This window comes from Lithobates pipiens, unplaced genomic scaffold (assembly GCF_037356315.1).
Source record: "Lithobates pipiens isolate NorthernLeopardFrog02 unplaced genomic scaffold, aLitPip1_a1.2 Scaffold_10, whole genome shotgun sequence".
NCBI classification, from domain to species: Eukaryota; Metazoa; Chordata; class Amphibia; order Anura; family Ranidae; genus Lithobates; species Lithobates pipiens.
In genome coordinates this window covers 232,330,070-232,353,297 of record NW_027507686.1, presented here as the reverse complement: position 1 = coordinate 232,353,297, position 23,228 = coordinate 232,330,070, and the positions used below count along the sequence as shown (strand labels likewise).

The 23,228-nt window shown below is 44.6% G+C and overlaps 1 protein-coding gene across 6 annotated transcripts in view; it reads right to left on the bottom strand.

Annotated features, from left to right (window-relative positions):
• The window catches only part of TRIM44 (tripartite motif containing 44), a 175,599-nt gene that overhangs the window by 25,769 nt on the left and 126,602 nt on the right, over positions 1 to 23,228 (bottom strand). For 5 of the 6 annotated variants that reach the window (XR_013263978.1, XR_013263980.1, XR_013263977.1 and 2 more), the window contains one exon: positions 4,509 to 4,626. Coding sequence is in view for 2 of the 6 variants with exons in the window: in XM_077462992.1 (XP_077319118.1) it covers positions 4,539 to 4,626 (88 nt within the window). In the remaining 4 variants the exon portion in view is untranslated. Of the gene's footprint in view, positions 1 to 4,507; positions 4,627 to 23,228 lie in introns of those variants that run through there. The other variant, XM_077463006.1, reaches the window with a different exon arrangement.

Genomic DNA, 23,228 nt, shown 5'->3' with positions numbered 1-23,228 from the left:
GGGCCCTCTAAAATTCACAACCCTATGTCCGCTTGGATGGTGGGGCTACCTCCTCCACTCACGGCGCAGGCGCCGTTCAGCTTCGGAGATTTTCCGAAGCTTCGTCTGCACTGTACTGCGCATGCGCAGTACGGAGTGAACACTATGTGATGGCCGGACTCTATACGCCAGAACACCGGCAATATATTTTCACCTGCTTGCCATCCAGCAGTTGTACCAGCACCCTACACCGGGGTGTATGCCGGTGTGGTGTGCGATGAAGTTATCTCTTTGAACTAGTTGGAGAGGTCACAGCAAATCAAACTAAATACATTTATCCGTAGACAAAAAAAAAACATTTTGAAAACGGATTATGGGTTTTAAAACTGCCTGGCATGAAATGGTGAAGCACATGTGTATAGTAACAGTTTGTCAATTATTATACACCATTGAGCTGTGTCAATCCCATGTGGCTCAGCCACTGATGCGGCACAGAACTATGCAAATTAGCTGGTGTGAAAGAAATGCATATAGCTTTACTTACAGCCATTACCCGGCTATTTATAGCAGTGTGTGTCTCTTTCTGCCTTGAAGGTAAAAAGCGTCAAAGGTGCTTCTTTTGAAAAAAATAAATATACCGTATTTATCGGCGTATAACACGTACAGGTGTATAACACGCACATTCATTTTAAGAGGGACGTTTCAGGAAAAAAACTTGAATTTTTGTATTGGTGTATAACACGCACACGCTATTTGCACCCGATTTTCATAGTGAAAAAGTGAGTGTTATACGCCAATAAATACAGTATATATTTTTTTATGTAGCGGCATCCCCGACCTCTAAAGGCCTAATGGCGACCTCGGGAGTCAGGGAGAGCTGACATCCATCTTCACAGTGTGGGTTACTAGGCATAGTGAGTGTGGTGTAGACAGAGTAAGCTGGGTGCCAGACACTTTGAGAATGAAAAAAGATCTATTGTCTCTTAAAGAGGAAGTAAACCCTGATGGGTTTACTTCCTCTTTCATTCCCTGCAAAGGCAAAGCATAATGGACTACTATGCATCGCATAGTAGTCCATTATGTGTCACTTACCTGACACAGGAGCCAGCGAAGTCACCGCTGTCCCCTGTAGTCCGGCGCATCCATCTTCTCAGTGGGGTCTGGCAGCTCCGCCGCTGTCATTCGGCGAAGCCGCGATGACGTCACTCCCGTGCATGCGCACGGGAGCCGACACACGCGGCATCTTCGTCGTAGACGATGCCGCGCTCAGTGCGCCTGCGCGCCGCTGTCTATGGTGCATGCGCCGTAGACAGCGGTGCCTGTCTTCGGGCAAATATCTCCTAAACCGTGTAGGTTTAGGAGATATTTCTTGGACCTACAGGTAAGCCTTAATCTAGGCTTACCTGTAGGTCAAAGTGTGTTGTAAGGGTTTACAACCACTTTAACAGAACTGGGGAGAGAGGGTTAGGGCCTGAACACCCTTAGGCGGATGCAAATATGCTTGGCAGACTCCGAGACGAAAATAGGAATAGAAGAACAGCTATACAGTTCAAGGGCCTTTATAAAATGAATTGCAGCAAGGTGTATCTGTAGACCGCTGTCTCCTATAGCAACTGAACTTGCACGTTCTACTTCAATGCAGATCACAATTCACAGTATCCCGTTGTAGATCCTCTCACTAATCTTCTAGTCTCTCACTATCCTCCTTAGATCCCAGCCACCACTGGATCCCTTGAGCTCCTCCACAACCCGCTGTGGCTTCCAAGTGTCGCCCGTACTGTCCCGCTGGGTCTCTGACTTGGCTCTTCAGCTAACCTGCTGAATCCTCTGCAAGCGTCGCCCACGCTGTCCCGCTGGGTCCCTAGCTTGACTCTACTGAAGCTTTCCCAACTTCTTCACCATCCCCGGCTAGTGAAGAAGGCTGCTCTGGTACTTCAATTTCCACAGAACCTGGCCTCTGATAACAGGAGAGATTGTCCCTTGCTGGTGACCTTGTCCCCATTACCTCTGACTCTGGTTCTCACTTGCCTCTGGCGACAGAAGTGGTTGTCTCCGACGGCAACTGCTTTCCTTCACCTGTGGCAACTACTTGGTTCTCCGGTCAGCAGAACCCCTGAAACTTGGTTGGGCTCCAAGCCTGAAGCCCCAACCCTGCACTGTTTGCTTCCAACCTGGATAGGCCTCAGACCGCCTAGCAGGCAGGTACTCCCGGATAGGCCACAGGCTTCTGGCCTAGCAGACGGGAGCTTTTCAACACACATCCACCCAGACAACCCTCCAGGTGGCACAGAACCCCGATCAACTGACTTCTCCTGAATAAGTAGGTTCTCCCAGCAGGCCAAGGGTAAAGAAACCCCTGCCAATTGGCTGAGACAACCCATATACTCTTAGTCCGGATTTACTATGCCATTGTCCATCGAATGCCACAGGCAACAACGCCACCTAGTGACAGAAAAGAGAAGTGCATAAAACCCAGATTTAGGAAGAGGTCAGTGAATCTCCCTAACAATCAGCCAGGCTGGTTACCACCTAGCAAACTAAATTTCTCAGCAACCCTGCCTAAGATACATATCCAATAAAAAATAAAGTAAAAAAAAAACAATTTTTTTCATAAATTTAGGCCAGTATGTATTCTGCTACATATTTTTGGTAAACAAAATCTCAATACGTGTATATTGATTGGTGTGCACAAAACTTATAGCATCTACAAACTATGGGATGTATTTATGGAATTTCTATTTATTTTTTCCTAGTAATGGCAGGGATCAACGATTTATTGCGAGACTGCGATATTGCGGTGGAGAAATCGGACACTTTTTGGGAACCACTGACACTAAAAATATGCTAAAAATATGCACTGTCACTGTACTAATGACACTGGCTGGGAAGGGGTTAACATCAAGGGGAATAAAAGGGTTAACTGTGTGCATAGCTGGTGAGTCAGTGTAGTGGGAAGGGTGCTTTTTCCACTGCTTTACAGGAACACTGGATCCATGCCTTCTGTACTGACAGAATGGCAATCTGCCTGTGTACAGAACGATCAGCGGGTGGTGATGGACATCGGGTCAGCGGGATCTGCTGATCAGCTTCCTCTGTGTAGAATCACAGGAGGTGTGCGAACCGCGGGCGGCAGGCCCTTGCACCCGATACCCAGAAGTGCAGGATCACGTATATATACAGTACGTGATCATGCGCAGCGCAGCCAGCCTGTAGCAGTAAATCTGCTACAGGGCGGTTTTCAAGCATTTTAACATCAAACCTAAAACCCAACCCCAAGTGGACCACCCCACCCCGATGAAGACTAGAGCTGCATGATTAATTGTTAAAAAAATTGAAATCTCGATTCAACCCTCCTCATGATCCTAATCAGCCATTTCCTTGATTCTATGTAAACAGTGCAGAGCCCAGTTGTCAAATAAAAAAAAGAAGCCAACAAATGTTTATCAACATTCCTCAGTGCTGAGAGATACAAAATGTCTTTCAGTTCAGGGGTATGCAATTAGCAGACCCCCAGCTGCTGCAAAACCCAAGTCCCATGCTGGAAGTCCCATCATGCTCACCCTCTGGGTGTCATGCTTGTGGCTGTCAGTCTTGCTATGCCTCATGGGACTTGTAGTTCTGCAACAGCTGGAGGTCCACTAATTGCATATCCCTCTTTTAGTTCTTTTAGCGATTAAAGGGATGAACTTTGGTCTGTAAATGAGGTCAGTTTAACCACTTAAAGGCTAAACATTTTTTGACACTTGTTGCTTACGTGTTAAAATCATTATTTTTTACCAGAACATTAATTAGAAAAACCTTATATATATTTTAGCAGAGATCCTAGAGAATAAAATGGCGGTTGTTTCAATATTTTATGTCACACTGTATTTGCACAGCGGTCTTACAAACGCAATTCTTTGAGAAAAAATACACTTCAATGAATTAAAAAAATAAAACTAAACAGTAAAGTTAGCCCAATTTTTTTTTTATGTGAAAGATGATGTTACGTGATCTTCTAAGCAGAAAAAGTGTGATTCTCATTTTAGCCAGAATCCTCCAGCTCTACTGGAGACCCCTTTATTGCATGCAAATTTTTATATATACATACTTTTGTCCAATCCGCTTTGCTTCTTCCTGTCCATTTGAGGGTGATTCTTACTGCTGAAGAAACACTGACTACATTGTAGCTTATGAGAGCTTTTCTGTGCAACAGTACTGTGAGCCCGGGCCAGAGTGATGATGCTCCCCCAGGGGGTGCATCCATGACAGCCTGGGCTCACAGGACATAGGGGGGGGGATAACAACAGACTTCCTGTCAGTGACAGAAAGAAGACCGAGTGAGGTGTCTGCAGAGGCCAGCACAGGAGAGAAGGTAAGAACTGCAGCAAAAAATAAAATAAAAAAATACTATTTTTTTTTTAAATGAGTCCCAAAGAATGTCGGCTTTCCTTTAAACAGAACTATCACTGGTCCTTTACATGTAAGGTATGTGTGTACTGACAGTGGAGAGAAGGATACCCAGATTATATACATCCCCCATACTGCACCTATAGGTTCTGTATGATTGCCGGTTTCCTTCACCATGGACCATTGCCTGGCGGAGGGCTCTGAAACCGCGATTTGGAGGCTCCCTCTGCGGCTGCCTGGGGTCCAGACTCGTCATCCCTGTAGAAAGAACACAAGTCCATTATCCAGCTGCTCTTGGGAAAATCAATAGCAACGTGTACATAACAACATGATATAACAGGAAGCATTGGGATTACATCTCTCATAGGATTGCTCTCCCCATTAATGTATTATTTTCTCCAGCGCGCAGACATCTAGGTCATGCCTGGAGTTCATGTTTATTCCAACATCAGCAGGCCCCTTGATACCTGGTGACATGCAAAACAGCTTGCAGCAGAAACTGCAGTTGGGTAATATGAATGTAAAATAGTGCACTTGGGGCTAAAGAATTCCTCTGGCAAAGTATTATATATAGACAAAATTACACGATTGGAAAGACATGAGGGTACGGTTTTCAGGATCTTCTTAAATAATAGAGAAAGTTAAAGTCTGTAGGATCTTTATGCGGCGTTAATACTGATTAGAAAGGGGGTAGGGAGGGTCTGTAACCCTGGGGTCCCCAAGGGGCCGGGAAAACCTTTATAATTAGGAATCCACTGATCCCTCAAACCTCTCAAAGCTCCAGAGAGTAGTTGCCTTTCTATGTAGAGGTAGACATCAGTCATCGAATCTCTTGGGCTCATCACTTAGAACAGGCTTTCTCAACCTTTTAACCCTAGAGGAACCCCAAAAATAATTTTCATGTCTCGAGGAACCCTTACTAAAACCAAATCAAGGCTCAATAGGAACAATGCTCCTTATATTAGTAGTCAATAGGAAGAATGTTCCCCTTAAAATGGTGTTTAGAATGCCACTCTCAAAGACAGCTAAAAAGATATTTGGTGTGATGCCTAGAGGAACCCCAAAATTCCTGGAAATTCGTGGAAAGACTGCAAGGTAGAAGGACAGCATATTGGAGGCCTTGAGCAATACACCTGGACAGGGATAGCCTTTCTCTACTCTATTCAAAATGAAAGACACATTTTTTACTAGGCATACACTATAATCAAAAATTGGATCTAGACACTTCCTCTTTTAACAAGCCAATAAGCCAATTCCCATCTAATAAAAAGAGTAGAATAAAAAGAAAGGTGCATTCTTGACGTGCTAATGCATGTATTTATTCACATTTGTGTGTGTGTTTTATATACTCATGTATGCTTATAAATGGGACTTCTGCTTGAAATGTACTTTCACGCAATAAAATGTATGTGATTTACTAAAGGAAAACAAAGATTGGAACTGGAGAGAGTCTAGAGAAGGGCAACACAGCTAATAAGAGGGCTGGAGGACCTCAGCTACGAGGAACAACTACAAGCATTAAATGCATTCTCCCGGCATTCTCCCTGGAGAAGAGAAGCTTAAGAGGAGATATGATATAGAAATATCTTAATGGTGATTCTAGCATAGGGAGAAAACAACTCAGTCTTATGCCCTTTACACGCGGTCGGACATTCCGACCACAAAAGCCGTCAGATTTTTTCTGACGGATTTTGGCTGAAATTTGTGTTGCATACACACGGTCAGACAAAGTTGTCGGAAAATCCAATCATTCGGAACGAGGTGACGTTTGTTGCGTACGACAGGACTACATAGAGGCTAGCAGCCAATAGCTTTGGTCTCGTAATTTAATCTGAGCATGCGTGGCACTTTGTCCGTCGGAATTCTCTACAAATGATCGGAAAAAGTCAGATCGGATTTTGCTGTCGGAAAATTTTAGATCCAGCTCTCAAACTTTTTCCGTCGGGATTTCCGACGGAAAAAGTCAGCTAGAGCCCACACACGATCGGATTTTCCGACAACATAATCTGATCGGACCTTATCTGTCAGAATTTTCCGACCATGTGTACAGGGCATTAAGGACATGTGGCCACTTAATGAAGTTGGAGGAGAAGCGGTTTAACCTTAAACTGTGTACGGGGGTTCTTTACTGCCAGCGCTGTAAGGATGTAGAACTCCTTTCCACAATTGGTGGTGGCAGTGGGAAGCACTGATAATTAAAAAAAAACTCTTAGATTGTATACCGGGGAACGGTTTTGACATAAACACCCCCACACAGGTTGAACTGAATGGACTGGTGTCTTTATTGAACCTTACCGACTATATATAAAGGATTGAGCCGTCCCTAAGAAGAGCTTAAAACCAATAACTTGATCCAGTGTTGGCTGTTACATTTTGGATTTCTCATCACTTTCTGTCCTGATTACAATAGTGGGCAGGATCAAAAGAGAGGGCGAACCTCCCCAACAAGAATACAAATAAGAATCTAATGCTTACATACTATTCAAAACTAATTGCTTGTAACACATCAACTGATTGTGTTGATGGGGCAATCGTACCATTTTCTGTCCTTCCACCCATGGTGGAAGGACAGAAAATTGTATCATCTATGGCCTGCCTAAAAATCCAAAAATACTTATTGTTCACAGTGATTCTACCAACTGGGCCAATCTCTTTTGAAACAGGATGATCCTTCTTGGTAAGAACAAGGATACAAGGCGTTAACTGCCAGTGCGCAGTTTCATCCAGACCAGGATTCACAAGACACCAGGACAAATCCCAGCACCAAACACAATAAACAGATGTCTTCCTGCCCATTGTTTATAGAAATGTACATTCAAATGGACTGTACGTTATCTCAAAGAGCCTATTTAGCCCTCCCTGTTCTTATCTTGGACTAGGAATAATTAGCCATTATGCCATAAAGATCTGAGATTGGGAGTGGTTGAGTCATTTTACAAAAGACAGTGGACAGGACTGACACAACCCAGTCCACAAAAAAAGCTGTATGATGTCAACTAACCACAGGTTTTAAGAGCGGAGTGCATTTCAGGCAGATTAATGTGCATCATTCTGTACTTGCAGGGATAGAACAAAGGGAAATGTGCATGTATTGCAGAGATGTATTGCAAAAGTCTTTTACAGGGACCTTGCCTTAAGCCGGACTATCCCTAGTGTAAATTTAGTGTCTGCAGCCATACTGTAGTCAGCCTGAGCATGATGTTATCTGGGATCATTAGGTTTCTCCTAAACCCAAGGACATTACTTTTGTCTACTTCTAGGGGTGTTCTTCAGAGTGAGAAAATGCAATGTATTGCGTTATAGTTATTCTGCCTCAACTAGTCATTGAGAGGCTAATGGCATTGATGTGTGCTGGGAAAGAGGATAAATATTTGGAGAAATCTTCTAGAAGAGTCTATGCCTCTCGGGTTTTGCCTAGATAGAGGATGTGAGGCCAGAACACATTGCCTCTAAGGCCTGCTGTCTCAGAGAACATAGCTCCAGAGAGGGCCAGTATTAGCCCTTGTACACACGGTCGGAGATTCCGACGGAGTGTGTCCTATCGGACCGTGTTGTCGGATAATCTGACTGTGTGTGGTCTCCATCGGACTGTTTCCGTCGGAGTATCTGATGGACCAAGTTTTCCAACTTGTCCGTAAAATTTTCCGACAAAATGCTCTGATCGGACATATTCCGATCATGTGTAGCCTACTCCGATGGACAAAGTGCCACGCATGCTCAGATCAAATTCCTAGACCAAAGCTATTGGCTACTAGCCTGAACGTAGTCCTGTCGTAACGAAATAATGTCATCACGTTATGTACAATCGGATTTTCCGACAACTTCGTCCGACCGTGTGTATGCAACAGTTTCAGACAAAATCCGTCTGACAAAATCCAACGGATTTGGTTGTCAGAATGTCCGACTGTGTGTACAAGGGCTTAGTCTCCGAGGCCCTCACCTGATGGAGGAAGCTGAAGATGTGTTTTGTTCAGATAGTTGCACTGTTGTCTGGACTTGAGGCCCATCTTCAAGCAAAGAAACATTTTCCCAAGCAGTGGGGCTGTACCCACACTGCACAGGTTAACTACTCGTCTTTGTTTAGGGGAGAGGGGAAAGACGATTTACTCACCTAATTCCCCAATCTCCCAGCAAAAGACTGGTCCACCAACCCCGTGATAACGTGGTCTTGAGTTGTGGACTGTTCCTGATATCTTCAAGCCCAGAGCAGGCTCCATAGACCAGGAACAGTTTATTGCTGGACCATGGGGGAGCGTTGTTTTCTGGTGGAATGAAGGAATGGACGAGTACAAGCTTTTGCCTCACCCCTAGACAAAATGAGTAGTTGACTCAGGCACTACGGCATAGCCTGGGAGATGGGCTTTAAAGGTCCTTAGTTGTCTGGAGTTAAAGTTGGACAACCTGCCTGTGACAGAGGTCTAAAGAGCTGTAGCCTGGTCTGTGGCAGAACCCAATGATACCTAAAGGTAGTCTCCTATCTAGCCCTACAGAGTTCACTTTAGAAGAGGCATTTAGATTTCTACATCGGATCTGTGGCAGAGGTCAAAAGATAATAGAAAATAATACTAAGCGGGAGGATTTTTGCTTCTATTTTTGGGCATCCTTTACCCCTACTCACTTTTCCCTAGACCAGGGTTTCTCAACAAGGGTCCCATGGAACCCTAAGGTTTCTCCAGAGGTTGCCAGAGGTTTCTTTTGTGATTTTATGGCTCTAGCGTTAAAATAAAAATTAGTGGAGAGAGGGGGCAACCCTGTTTCGTCCTGTTCGAAATGGGGAGGTATTCGGAGCGCAGTTCATTCACCCGCGTGGAAGCCGATGGGATAGAAAGACAGGATCCAACTGGCCATGTGCAGGCCTAAACTGATGTGGGACAGGGTGGCCTGCATGAAATGCCAGTCCACCCTGTCAAAGGCCTTCTCCGCATCTGTGAAGAGCAGGAGGAAGGGACACTTCCAGGTATGGGCCTGAATGAAATTTAGGATATGGGTGGTGTTATGCCAGAGGTTTCAGAGATATTTCTGCTTCTCAGATAAGTTCCCATTGACACCATTGTTCCTTTAAGCCAGTGTTTCTCAACCTTTTTTCAGTCAAGGCACCCTTTAACCACTTAAAGCGGAGGTCTGCCCAACCGCTGCAAAAATTAAAAGCCAGCAGCTGCGCATATTACAGCTGCTGACTTTTAATAAATCGGACACTTACCTGTTGTGGAATCCAGCGATGTCAGCACCACAGCGGATGTTTCCATCAGCTGTCGGGTGCATGCGGCCTCCATTGCGAGTAAGGAAATCCGGAAGTAAAGCCATATGGCTTCACGCCAGCAATCCTACTCCGCTCTTCTCTCCTACTGGCTCGGTGGCCGGGGAAGGAGGAGGAAGCCTGGGCGGTGACGTCAATAGCCACGGCTAAGGCTCCCGGAAGTGGGAACAAGATACCTGTGAAAGACAGGTATCCTTCCCCCCCTTCCCCCGAAAGGTGCTAAATGTGGAACCTGAGGGGGAAAGGAGTACACAAAGTGGAATTTCTTTTGGGTGGTAGACTTTTGGGTGGAACTCCGCTTTAAGGACCGAGCCTCTTTCTGAGATTTGGGGTTTACAAGTTAAAACTTCAGTTTTTTTTTGCTAGAAAATTACTTAGAGGCCCAAACATTATATATATTTTTTTCTAACACCCTAGAGAATAAAATGGTGGTGGTTGTAATACTTTCTGTCACACCGTATTTGGGCAGCAGTCTTACAAGCGCACTTTTTTTGTAAGAAATACACTTTTTTGAATTAAAAAAGAAAACAGTAGAGTTAGCCCAATTCTTTTTTTATATTGTAAAATGTAATGTTACGCCGAGTAAATTGATACCAAACATGTCACGCTTCAAAATTGCGCCCCCTCGTGGAATGGAGACAAACTTTTACCCTTAAAATTCTCGATAGGCGAAGTTTAAAAAAATTCTACATTGCATATTTTGAGTTACAGAGGAGGTCTAGGGCTAGAATTATTTATCTCGCTCTAATAATCACAGCGATATCTCAGATGTGTAGTTTGAACACAGTTTTCATATGCGGGTGCTACTCACGTATGCGTTCGCTTCTGCACACAAGCTTGGCTGTACGTGTCGCGTTTAAAAAAAAAAAATAATTCCGCTTCCCCTCACTTGTCTCCATACCCAACAGGGAGAAGAACCTGATCGCGTCTACTGCTACCGACGGCTCCGGTAAGCACCAGAGGGCACCGGAGTGCGGCGGAAGGAGGCCCCTCTCCCGCCGGCAATAAAAGTGATCTTGCGACGAATTCCGCCGCAGAAACCACTTTTATCTGAAAGCGGACCTCCCGCTGAAGAGGAGGATATCGGGGTTATGGCAGCTAGCTGCTGAAATAACGACGATATCCCTCTTCAAAGTACTGGCGTATAACAACGACGTGCGGTCTGTAAGTGGTTAAAAGTATGGACAGTCTTGAGGCGCCCCATTCTAAAATATAAAACCTATTCAGATAGTTTTACATAATGCAGCAACATCAATACATGTAGGGCACCCAACATTAAGGTGATTTATTCTTCCAAAGAAACTACACTTGCAAACTGGTATCGACTAGTATTTCAGTGTTTCTCTTCTCACTCGGTTTTTCTCCATCACTTAGCTAATGAGACCCCAAAGCTGATGGAGAGAGGGAGGGGAGGATCAGACAAGGATGATATGCAGGCAACCGACATCCTCCTCATCAACTGATGAAGTCATTGGTCGTTAAGAGGTTGGCAGCTAGAAGGTTGTAATGGTGTACAATGAAAACCTGTAGCATTGTGTAACGAAAAGGTTTCGTCCACCCACTGTCTTGTCTACAATTTTAGGGTAATTTTTTGGCATTTTGACAAGGCACCCCTTTAGAAACCTTAAGGCACCCTGGTCGAAAAAGGCTGCTTTAAGCTATGTGTAATGGGGAAATTCTTCCAAATGACTACAAGTGTAAGTAGCATTATTCCCACTGATCATCACATTAATGTACCATGAGTTGTAGCTATAGTAATTTTTAGCAGGGGTTCCCTGAGATTGTAATGTTATTTCAAGGCTTCCTCTGGGTTGTAAAGGTTGAGAAAGGCCGCCATAGACAATTGAGTCAATACATTTTGTAAAGGAAAATTGGAGACCTTGAAGTCTCTCCGGTTGTTGCTGTCAGTGGGTTGGAGAGTGTCTGGGTGCAGCTACAGAGCAGGTCACTAGTAGGTAACCTACGACACTAGTAGGGGTCATTACTAAAAATGCCTTGACATACGCTTGAAGACAAAATCTAAGTGTAAAATAATGGAACACACTTTGGATTTTATTTAAGTGAACCTAACACAGACTTTTGCTAAAACATAATCAACAGAAGCGTAAAATTTAAAAGATAACAGAATGCACTTTGGTCTGTATCTGCTGTAGGCATTCTCCGATTCAATGAATACCAAGCTGGAAAGCCAGTTTTGTGTCTTTTCTTTATAACTGGCCCCATGCCAGCATCCTGTGAAACAGCATCCCACACACAAAGCAGTTTACTCCACTTAATTAAAGCTGTTCTGTCTCGCTCTGGCTGGGAGATGCGACTCCCCTAGATACTGAGCAGAGCCGGGTGAGCTCATCGACCAGCCCCCTCCGCAATCTGCCATTAAGTGATTCCCCGATATCCTTCTCCTCTAATAAAATGACCTTGGCGATGTCCTTGAGCCTGTGACATCATCACTTCCTCAACTAGCATCTCATCTGAGGGCAGAATACATGCACAGAGGCACTTTTGTATTCACAGTAAGTCAGCGGCAATTAATCCTACTATGGATTCATGGAAGTCTCTGTGCCGGAGATGCTGGCGCCCATAGTGGCTCTCTCGATTGTTGGTCTCAATTTATGACTATTCAAGGAAAAAAGAGTGGCTCCGAAATGTAATAAAGCCATGTCTATGGTTGTTTTTCAAGAAGCCTTGTAATCAAGAATTAAAATGAAGAGTCTTAAAGGTCAACTCCAGTCAAAACTTTTTTTTTCCTTTAGTCTTGGTTATAGTTTGGAAGGTTACAGGAACAGCCACAGTAATAGCTTTTATTGAGTTGTCTGTGTCTCCACCTGGGAGATTTTCTATCACTTTATGTCCTCTAGCACCCTATCACATAGGAAGCAAGTGAAAGGAAGCAAAGGAAAGGGAAACAACAGGGACACCACCAACAGCAATCAAAGAGTGTAAAGAGATTGTAACCTTTTTTCACTCTATATATATATATATATATAAGGGGTCACCACACTTTCTAAACAAAGGGCCAGTTTATTGTCCTTCTAACTCCAGGGGGGGGGGGCGGACCATGGCCAGTGGGAGTAGAAAAATGTCCTGGCATCAGTAGGTGTAAACTAGAGCCTATTTTTTATATCAGGGTAATAAGTGGCCAACTGTTGCAGTCGTTGGAAGGAAACGGAGCCCCATCGTTGGAAGGAAACGGAGCCCCATCGTTGGAAGGAAACGGAGCCCCATCGTTGGAAGGAAACGGAGCCCCATCGTTGGAAGGAAACGGAGCCCCATCGTTGGAAGGAAACGGAGCCCCATCGTTGGAAGGAAACGGAGCCCCATCGTTGGAAGGAACGGAGCCCCAACGTTGGAAGGAACGGAGCCCCATCGTTGGAAGGAACGGAGCCCCAACGTTGGAAGGAACGGAGCCCCAACGTTGGAAGGAACGGAGCCCCAACGTTTAAAGCAGGGATATGCAATTAGTGGACCTCCAGCTGTTGCAAAACTACAAGTCCCATCATACCTCTGACTCTGGGTGTCATGCTTGTGGCTATCAGAGTCTTACTATTCCTCATGGCACTTGTAGTTCTGAAACAGCTGGAGGTCCGCTAATTGCATATCCTTGGTTTAAAGGAATGGAGCCCCATCGTTGGGAGGAATGGAGCCCCATCGTTGGAAGGAATGGAGCCCCATCGTTGGAAGGAATGGAGCCCCATCGTTGGAAGGAATGGAGCCCCATCGTTTAAAGCAGGGATATGCAATTAGTGGACCTCCAGCTGTTGCAAAACTACAAGTCCCATCATACCTCTGCCTCTGGGTGTCATGCTTGTGGCCATCAGAGTCTTACTATTCCTCATGGCACTTGTAGTTCTGAAACAGCTGGAGGTCCGCTAATTGCATATCCTTGGTTTAAAGGAACGGAACCCCATCGTTGGGAGGAACGGAGCCCCATCGTTGGGAGGAACGGAGCCCCATCGTTGGGAGGAACGGAGCCCCATCGTTGGGAGGAACGGAGCCCCATCGTTGAAATCGGTGGGTGGAATGGAGCCCCAAGGGCCATATAAAGGCAAACAAAGGGCCACCTTCGGCCCCTAGATCAACTGCACTATTTCTAAGATTTAAAAAAAGGTATTAGCTGGGACTAGGGTTTTAAAAGACTTCACCCCTTTGCCAATTCAAGGAAATAAATATAAAATTCAGCAGGAAGAGACATAAGCTTCTCAAAATGGCCACAACAGGTGTGCAAAGCTGGGAACTCAATGCAGAAATCTCACCAACAATATACCTAATAGATATGAGAGTCGCATTAACTCACCACCATCCCTTTTAAGATTTTATTATTATTAAACAAAAAGAAAGGTGATCTTATTCCAAAGTCCTCTTTTGCATATGTAGCCCCTGGCCGAAAGGCCTACATTATATTTAATTCTCACCAAAAGTAGGTTTTCTTTTTAAAACAAATATGCCACCAAGTGTTTTCAGATCATGAATAAATATTATCGCACATTTGAACCCTTGCAATTTATTATTTAAATGTAGACACCCCCCCCCCCCCCCCAACACCGATCAAATCAATAACACTGCTCACTGTTAATTAGAGCACTGTTTAGAAGACATGTCAGACCACTGGAGACAGAGAGAACCTCGCTCTCACTCTACTATGGGCTCGCAGCCTTTGCAATGAAAAAAAAAAAGTAAATGAATGTCGGATTTTTTACTGTATATGCAATCTGCATTAAAAAGAGGGTGGGGAATTGGGCTTTAGGCATAGTGTTATGCACTTTGATTGCAAAACGGATAAAGGACCAGCTACTAAAGTTAGCTCCTATCTAAGCCCTTGTACACACGGTCGAAGATTCCGACAACCAAATCCATGCAAAAATATGTAGAATACGTATCGGCCTAAACTGAGGGAAAAAAAATGTTTTTTTATATATTTTTTGGGAATATTTATTATAGCAAAAAGTAAAAAAGAATGTGTTTTTTTCAAACTTAGCGCTATTGTTTTGTTTATAGCGCAAAAAAATAAGGTGATCAAATACCACCAAAAGAAATCTCTATTTGTGGGAAAAAGGTACGTCAATTTTGTTTGGGAGCCACGTCGCATGATCGCGCAATTGTCAGTTAAAGTGACGCAGTGCCGAATCACAAAAAGTGCTCTGGTCTTTGGCCAGCCAAATGGGCCGGGGCTTAAGTGGTTAAAGGAGAAGTCCAGCCTGAGCTCGTTTAGCTGGGCATCTCCTAAGGGTCACAGGATTGCAATTCGTTGTGACCCGTTTTCAGCAGAGAGTGATCTGAAGTCCACTCTCTGCTGACGTTACTGGAATAAGTCCAGGCCCCGCATCATCCCGACAATGGAAGTTGGGATCCACCAGGTGCCTGGACTGATGGCCGTCTCAGCAGCTGAGAGACAGACCGCCGCTCCCCGCCGATCCACAGCTCAGCACTCCACTGAGCGCGCGGGGGGGGGGGGGCAGAGAGGAGAGCTGATGATTGGCAGCCAGCAGCTCTCTGCTCAAGGATCTGTGAGAACCGAGCCATCGGCGGCGTTCGATCGCTCGGTTCTCAGTGCAGAGGCACCCGGGGACAGACGCAGCATCAGACCGATCCTGCATCCACCTAGGTAAGTATGATTAGGGAAAAAAAAGAAATGAAAAACCATACTTCTCTTTTAATGCCGCGTACACACGACCGGACTTTTCGATGGACTAGGTCTGACGGTTTTCCCGACGGACTTTCGGCGGAGGTCCGACTGACTTTCTGAACGAAACAGACTTGGCCACACATGGCCGGATTAAGTCCGTTCGTTTTGAACGTGATGACTTAAACGGGACTAAACAAGAAAGTTCAATAGCCAGTAGCCGCCCTTGCGTCGTATTTGGTCCGTTGGACTAGCACACAGACGAACGGTTTTCCCGATTTTTAGTCCGTCAGATAGATTTGAAACATGTTTTATTTCTAGGTCCGTTGGACTTTTGGGAAAAAAAAAAGTCCGCTGGAGCCCACACACGATCGAATTGACTGACGGATTTCGGTCTGCCGGACCAAGTCTGCTGGAAAGTCCGATCGTGTGTACGCGGCATAAGATAAAAAACCTTCTGCCCTTACAACCACTTTAATTTTTTTTTTTTACCTTAATGCATTCTATGAATAAAAAACTCTGAGCTGGAGGATCCACCCAGCACCCCCTTCCCCCCCTTATACTTACCTAAACCCTATCCCGACTCTCGCTGCTGTCTCCCTGCTTGCTGGGCAGAATGATAGCAGCAGGAGGCATTGGCTCCTGCTGCTGTCAATCAAATGCTGTGACAAAGGTGCAGGGGGCAGGGCTGAGCCCCCAGTCGGTGTCAATGGACACCGGCAGTGAGGCTCTGGAGCCAGCATGCATGAGTGCCCCCATAAATTGCGTCTTTCTGTGGGGGCACTCGTCGAAGAGGGGCTTGGGCGTGAGGACACACAGTTTACTATGAAGGCACTTGGCAAGGGAAGAGGAGCCAGGAGCACCGGCGGAGGGGGCCCCAAAAGAAGAGGATCGGGGCTGCTCTGTACTATAGCATTGCAAAGAGCAGGTAAGTATGAGATGTTTATTATTTTAATAGAAAAAAAATATGGAGGTTTAATGTTACTTAAACTGGCCAAACACATGGAAATCCATTCATTAAAGTGTAACTAATCTTTTTGTCATTTGTGGACAGTGTAAAGGAGGGGTATAACCCCGGTATGATGCAGACTGCGGCACGGTGCGACTTTGATGTGCCCTTTTCTTTCATTTATTCTACCGGCGGGGAAATGAATTATTTTTATTATTGTTATCAGCTCAGGAAAATCTTTAAATTTCTCAGGCACTTCCAATTAGGATCCACATTCGGTTATCGTTTTCCCAGGTGATAAATGAGACCCGATGTCTGCAGAGTGGACTTTGTAATGTGCGCGGCGAACGCTGGACTGTCACTGTCCTGTCACCTTTCCAAGAACATATGCTTACTGTTCACAGAACTGACAGAGAGGAGATAAGGGACCCGGACAAGGAGACAAGGGCAGGAACGTCTCCGCCATTTCACTAGTCGCAAAAAGAAACCGATCCAACTGGCCTATACAAACATCGAAATGTTTGTTAACCACTTGAGACCCGCGCTATAGCCGAATGACTATTGACGTCGTCCCGTGCACGAGCGGCCTGCGCGCCCCCTGAGTGGCGCACGCGGCGCGCTCTGTGATCGGCGAGTCTATGAGACTCGCCTGATCACTGATCCGAGCAAGGGGTCGATCCAATGACAGCTGATCATGTGATACAACGGAGCCGGTAATCGGCTATTATTCCTGCGAGGAGAAAAAAAAAGAGCCGATCACCGGCGGCCGTGATCGGGACATCAGTCCCGATCATGGCCAGCCCTGCCAGTGCCCACCTTCCCCCTGCCAGTGCCACCTCATTAAAAAATAAGTGCCCCCCGTCAGTGCCACCCAGCAGTGCCCATAGTGCCACCCAGCAGTGCCCACAGTGCCACCCAGCAGTGCCCACAGTGCCACCCAGCAGTGCCCACAGTGCCACCCAGCAGTGCCCACAATCTGCCTCAACAACGGTGCTACACCCCAGTGCCACATATCCGTGCCCATCAGTGTCATCTACCAGTGCCCATCAGTGCCGCCCATCAGTGCCACCTATCAGTGCCCATCAGTCCCATCTATCAGTGGTACCTATCAGTGCCCCTTAGTGCCACCCATCCGTGCCATCTTATCAGTGCCCATCAGTGCCGCATTATCTGTGCCCATCAGGGCCGCCTTAACTATGCCTATCAGTGCCCACCAGTGCAGCCTATCAGTGCCCACCAATACAGCCTATAAGTGCCCACCAGTGCAGCCTATCAGTGCCGCCTCATCAGCGCATTTCAATGAAGGAGAAAAATTACCTGTTTGCAAAATTTTATAACAAACTATTAAACATGATTTTTTTTTTTGCATCTTTTTTTGTTTGTTTAGCAAAAAATAAAACTCCCAGCTGTGATTAAATACCACCAAAAGAAAGCTCTATTTGTGGGAAAAAAATGATAAAAATGTCATTTGGGTACAGTGTTGTATGACCGCACAATTGTCATTCAAATTACATCAGCGCTGAAAGCTGAAAATTGGTCTGGGCAGGAGGGGGGTTTAAGTGCCCAGTAAGCAAGTGGTTAAAAAGAGGATTATGAAGCTACCGTGCGACTTTGTTTGCACCCATATTAAATCTGACTTTTCACCTTGAGAGTCAGAGGTCAACTTCTGTCTGAAAGCTATTGTCCCATCAACTGCCAGACCTCTCACATTGAAGTCGATTACTAAAAGGCAAAAAAAAAGGTTGTTCACTATGCAAATAAAAAATGCACTTTGCCAGGGAATTTTCCCCAGAGCTTAATGAATGAGGTGAAACCCTACTGATTTCCATCATCCAATTATATTCAAGAAAAAATGCAGTTTTCTTTTTTCCTTTGCAGGTAATTGGGTTTAGTTGCAAATTGCAATTTCACCACATTCATTACCCACTTAAAGACAGCGGCGCCTGTCTTTTTGCAAATATCTCTTAAATCGTGTAGGTTTAGGAGACATTTCATGGACCTAGAAGCCTAGATTAAGGCTTACCTGTAGGTAATTTCTGACATTTGCTGCTTACAAATTAAAATCTGTATTTTTTGCTAGAAAATTACTTAGAACCCCCCAAACATTATAATTTATTAGCAGAAACCCTAGAGAATAAAATGGCAGTCGTTGCAATATTTATCACACTGTATTTGAGTAGCGGTCTTTCAAACGCAATAAAAAAAAAAAAAACAACTTTAATGAATTAAAAAAAAAAATTGTAAAATGTCCAAGATGATGTTACGCAGAGTAAATAAATACCTAATATGTTATGCTTTAAAAATGTGCCTACAGAGGAGGTTTAGAATTATTTAATATAGAAGTACTCAAGCGCTGATATGGATGATATTAATTTAAACCCAAAAAAACTACTAAATGTACTGAAAAAAGCTGCACCAAAAAAGATCCCTCAGTAAACAATATAGATTATTAAAAATAAAATAAAATAAAAAATAATAAAAAAAAAAAAAGGTAAAAAGTTAGCCCAATTTTTTTGTAAAATGTCCAAGATGATGTTACACAGAGTAAATAAATACCTTATATGTCATGCATTAAAAATGTGCCCACTCGTGGCGAAAAACTACGGTACTTAAACATCTCCATAGGCGACGCGTTAAAAAAAAAAGTGTCAACGGTTACCTGTTTAGAGTTACAGAGGAGGTTTATAATTATTTAATATAGAAGTACTCAAGCGCTGATATGGATGAAATTAATTTTAACCCAAAAAAACTACCAAATGTACTGAAAAAAGCTGCACCAAAAAAATGATCCCTCAGTAAACAATATAGATTATTTAAAAAAAACAAAAAACTTTAATGAATTAAAAAAAAACAAAAAAAAAAGGTAAAGTTAGCCCAATTTTTTTGTAAAATGTCCAAGATGATGTTACGCAGAGTAAATAAATACCTAATATGTCATGCTTTAAAAATGTGCCCACTCGTGGCGAAAAACTACGGTACTTAAACATCTCCATAGGCGACGGGTTAAAAAAAAGTGTCAACGGTTACCTGTTTAGAGTTACAGAGGAGGTTTAGAATTATTTAATATAGAAGTACTCAAGCGCTGATATGGATGAAATTAATTTTAACCCAAAAAAAATACTAAATGTACTGAAAAAAGCTGCACCAAAAAAATGATCCCTCAGTAAACAATATAGATTATTAGATGTTAGTGCGCTAAAATCAATAATGTGGTCAAAGAAATATATAACAAAATAACACTGTATCTATACTTCACATGGACTCATAGTGATCTATCATACAATGATATCCATATAAAGTGCTCCAGTGCATATATGCGTGCAAAACAATTCATCAATAAAGTGCCCAATGTGCATATGGAGTGCAATCTTCGTTTATGCTAAATTATGTAAACTTCAAAATAAAGTGCTCTAAACGGAATAACTATTCTAAATAAAGTGCTATAAGTGCTACAAAGAATTATTGCTATCGCTCCAACGATTGCAGCAATAACTCACATGTGTGATTTGAGCACTATTTACAATTGAGGGCGTGACTTGCGTATGCGTTTGCTTATGCACGCAAACAGGGAGGGCAGGGAAGTTTAACATTTATTTTTATTTTTACACTGTTTATTTTTACAACATCCCTTGTGACAGTAATAGGCAGTGACAGGTAATCTTTATGGAGGGATCGGGGGGTCTATAAGACCACAAACCCCTCCTCTGCACTTAAAAGTATTAAAATCGGCAAGATCAGCGGTTTTTGAATACTTTTGATTTTTGAAAACTGGCGCCGTTGGCTCTCAAGTAAACGGGAAGTGATGTAATGAAGTCGCTACTGGGTTACCATATCCGAGACCCGATCAAGGTCGATTCTGGCTTTGTTCAGGTCTCCGGCCACCCGCTCGGCTCTTCCGGTGGGACTAGAAAGCCCAGGTGAACGGCGGAAGGCGGCTTGTAATAAATGCTCTAAAAAAATGGCATCACTCTGGTACAGCCAATGACATACAGGTATGCGATTTGGCGGCAAGTGGTTAGGCTCTGGGGAAAATTCACTTTTGCAAAGTGCAACTTCCTGTTCCCTGAACAGCCTGTTTACCTATAGTAAAACAAGCCTCTGGTCCCCGAAGTTGCAATGTTAATGCACACAGGCACATTTTTTATTTCTGAAAGATGTAATGTTTGTGTAGCACCCTCTTAGTTAGGTGCTAGCTAGGTTAGGTAAATATAGTGCTTTAGCTCCTTTGTTCACAGTGGAGATGCGGAGATGCATGTGATTGCTCTGGTCTGAGTTTGAGAGGTTGTGGTTTTGACTGCTTCCGGTCTTCTGGATGGTTCTGGAAAGTAGTGGGGCTGGGACAGCCAAATCTAGTGTCAAAATATTATATTTATATGGTCCCAGCCAATCCCTGGGGGAGGGTGCCCAGTAGGTGGCTGGAAGGGAGCATAAATAGCTTGAGGCCTGGAGCAGAGGGGTTCTTGTCTAGTAGACAATCACAGCCTTGCCAATATGGGCAGTCCAGCTGCACTTCTACATTTGTTCTTTGAGGTCCTAGCTGCAGTAGCTGGGGGGGTCTATTCTACTGAATTTTGCTGGAGCTGAGGGATTGGTCTGGGGATCTGGAGAGATGTCTGGCTGATACTGGAAGGAGACATCCAAATATCCAGGGATATTTGTGAGTACAGACTCGTTTATGAGACCCCGCTTGGTAAAGGACCATTGGGACCACTTAGGGGGCTCTTTCAAGGGTGAACACTACATTTATATACACGCCATGTACATGGATCCTACTGGCTGCTGCCACACCTCAGGGTAAACATTTAAAAATCCAGCAGGGATGCCCCCGCTGATTACACACTATTGAGGTTTATATCTTCTCCTGTATAAATCATTTATGCCACACATAAACAGGCACAGAATGGCCTTTGGGGATTCCGAATGACTAAAGGCTGAGGTCATGCTATCCATGCCCTGCCACTGGGAGTTGTAAACACAAATAGCATGCATTCAGCGGCAGTACCACAGGCTGCACATTGGTAATATGTAAACGTTGGACCTGAACAGAGGCGGCAGCCAATAGGGCCCATATATGCACATTTAATCGTTAGCACCAATCAGTGGCGGCCTGTCCATTAGGGGTTGTCTGGGCGCCGTCCCCTCTATCCATGGCTGCTACATCCTAATTTATTCTTTATGATCCACGGCCGCTACCCCCTATTCATGCATCTGGACCCTTTCAGGAGGCTGGGCGCATGAATTACAGTGGCGGGGGTGTATTTTTGAAGCACCTGATTAGAGCCAGAAGCTCCAATAGGCTTCAAAATAGGGTGGGCTCGTGGTGCAGCATATGGTGCTACAACAGCGAATGAATATTCGTTGTTGCACCACTGAGCCTCCTCCTGGCCAATCGGGAAGTGGGTCTGATACCCGTCACCCGATTGGCTGAAAGGGCAGGCGATCCTATTGGATGCCTAGGAGGAGGGGAGGAGATGCATGGTGGAAGCAAGGAGGAGAAGACACAAGAGCCACTGCCCACCGCAGCATCGATTCCCCGCCATTGCCCGGTGTGCCCACCAATGCTGATCCCTGCCACCTAGATGGGGTAAGTGCCAGTGGACTGGCAGACACCGAAGGGGGCTTTGAGGTGCCACGCACACGGGGAGGTTGTGGTTGTTTGCGACCCCCCCCCCCCCAAACAAAAGAAAACACCAGCTGCCAATGGTACAAATGTTTACATGCGTACAGCTTAAAATATGGTTCAGGTACATGAACAGAGATGATTTGAGTTTTGATTTATAAAGATAAACATTGAGGACCAAATCAGACCTATGCATGGGCCTATTACATACAATACTGCTGTGCTCAGATCCATACAAAATACAGATCTATAAGCCATTATGAAGTGCAGAAAGAAGAGCTCCCTATAGCCTGTACAATATTCTTTCTGTGGTGATGTTATCTGACATGGTTATGCACACTCAGGAGTTGGGAAACAGCATGCATTAACATAATATAGTTTGCCAACTGTCGTGCTTATAAAACTCGGTGTGTTGGTTTTGGACATGAGGACACACATTTTCAACACAAATAGCTTTATCATCAACTTACCACATCCTCACTCTCTGCTTCTTGCATCAACAATGAGATTATAACCTACAAAAGCAGGCACACCTGGCAGACTGTGCTCCCCCCATGCTCTGACGGTGGACTCTTTTTGGCGCCATAACATCTAGTGCGGAGCTATAGACTCTGCATTGGCCTTGATGCCATCAGGGCCTTAGACCGGTGGAGCGTGGGCGAGAAGACTTTGCGGGGACCAGTCTAGTAGCGTGGAGGACTGGGTAAGTAAATCGACTTTTTCATCCCCCTCAGACCTAAACAAGCGGTTAACCCTTGCTGTCCCACCGCATAGGGAAAATGTTCACGTTTCCCAGAGTAGGACTTTAAGGAATCAATGCCATTTCTGCATCGACTCGGTCTGCTCTGTGAAATGTCGAAATGTCATCTTGTCGCATACTCAACAGACCGACCTTTAATATAACAGAATATAAAATACTCTGCAAATATGTTACATTTAGTAAAACGTTAACAAAAAGGTTAACTTGGACTTTAATGTGACCTTTTGCGAAAAAGTAGCATATTCAGCAACACTGATCTTATGTAGTAATTTTTTGGTATTGAAGCCTGTAGAGCAGGGGTCTCCAAACTTTCTAAGCAAAGGGCCAATTTACTGGCCTTCAGTAGGGGGGGGGGGTATACTGTGGCCAATGGGAGAAGAAAATGTCACATGAGTGCCTCATCATTGGTTTTAAAAGGAGGAATAGTTCCCCATTGTTGATATCAATGAGATGCATAGTGATGGTGTCAGTAGGGGGAATGGTGCTCCATCATTGGTGTCAGTTGGTGGAATAATGCCCCAAGGGCCAGATAAAGGCAATCAAACGGCCACAACTGGCCCTAGGGCCGCAGTTTGCAAACCATAACTGTAGAGCAGCCATTCTCAACCAGGGTTCCGTGGAACCCTAGGGTTCCTCCAGAGATGGCTAGGGGTT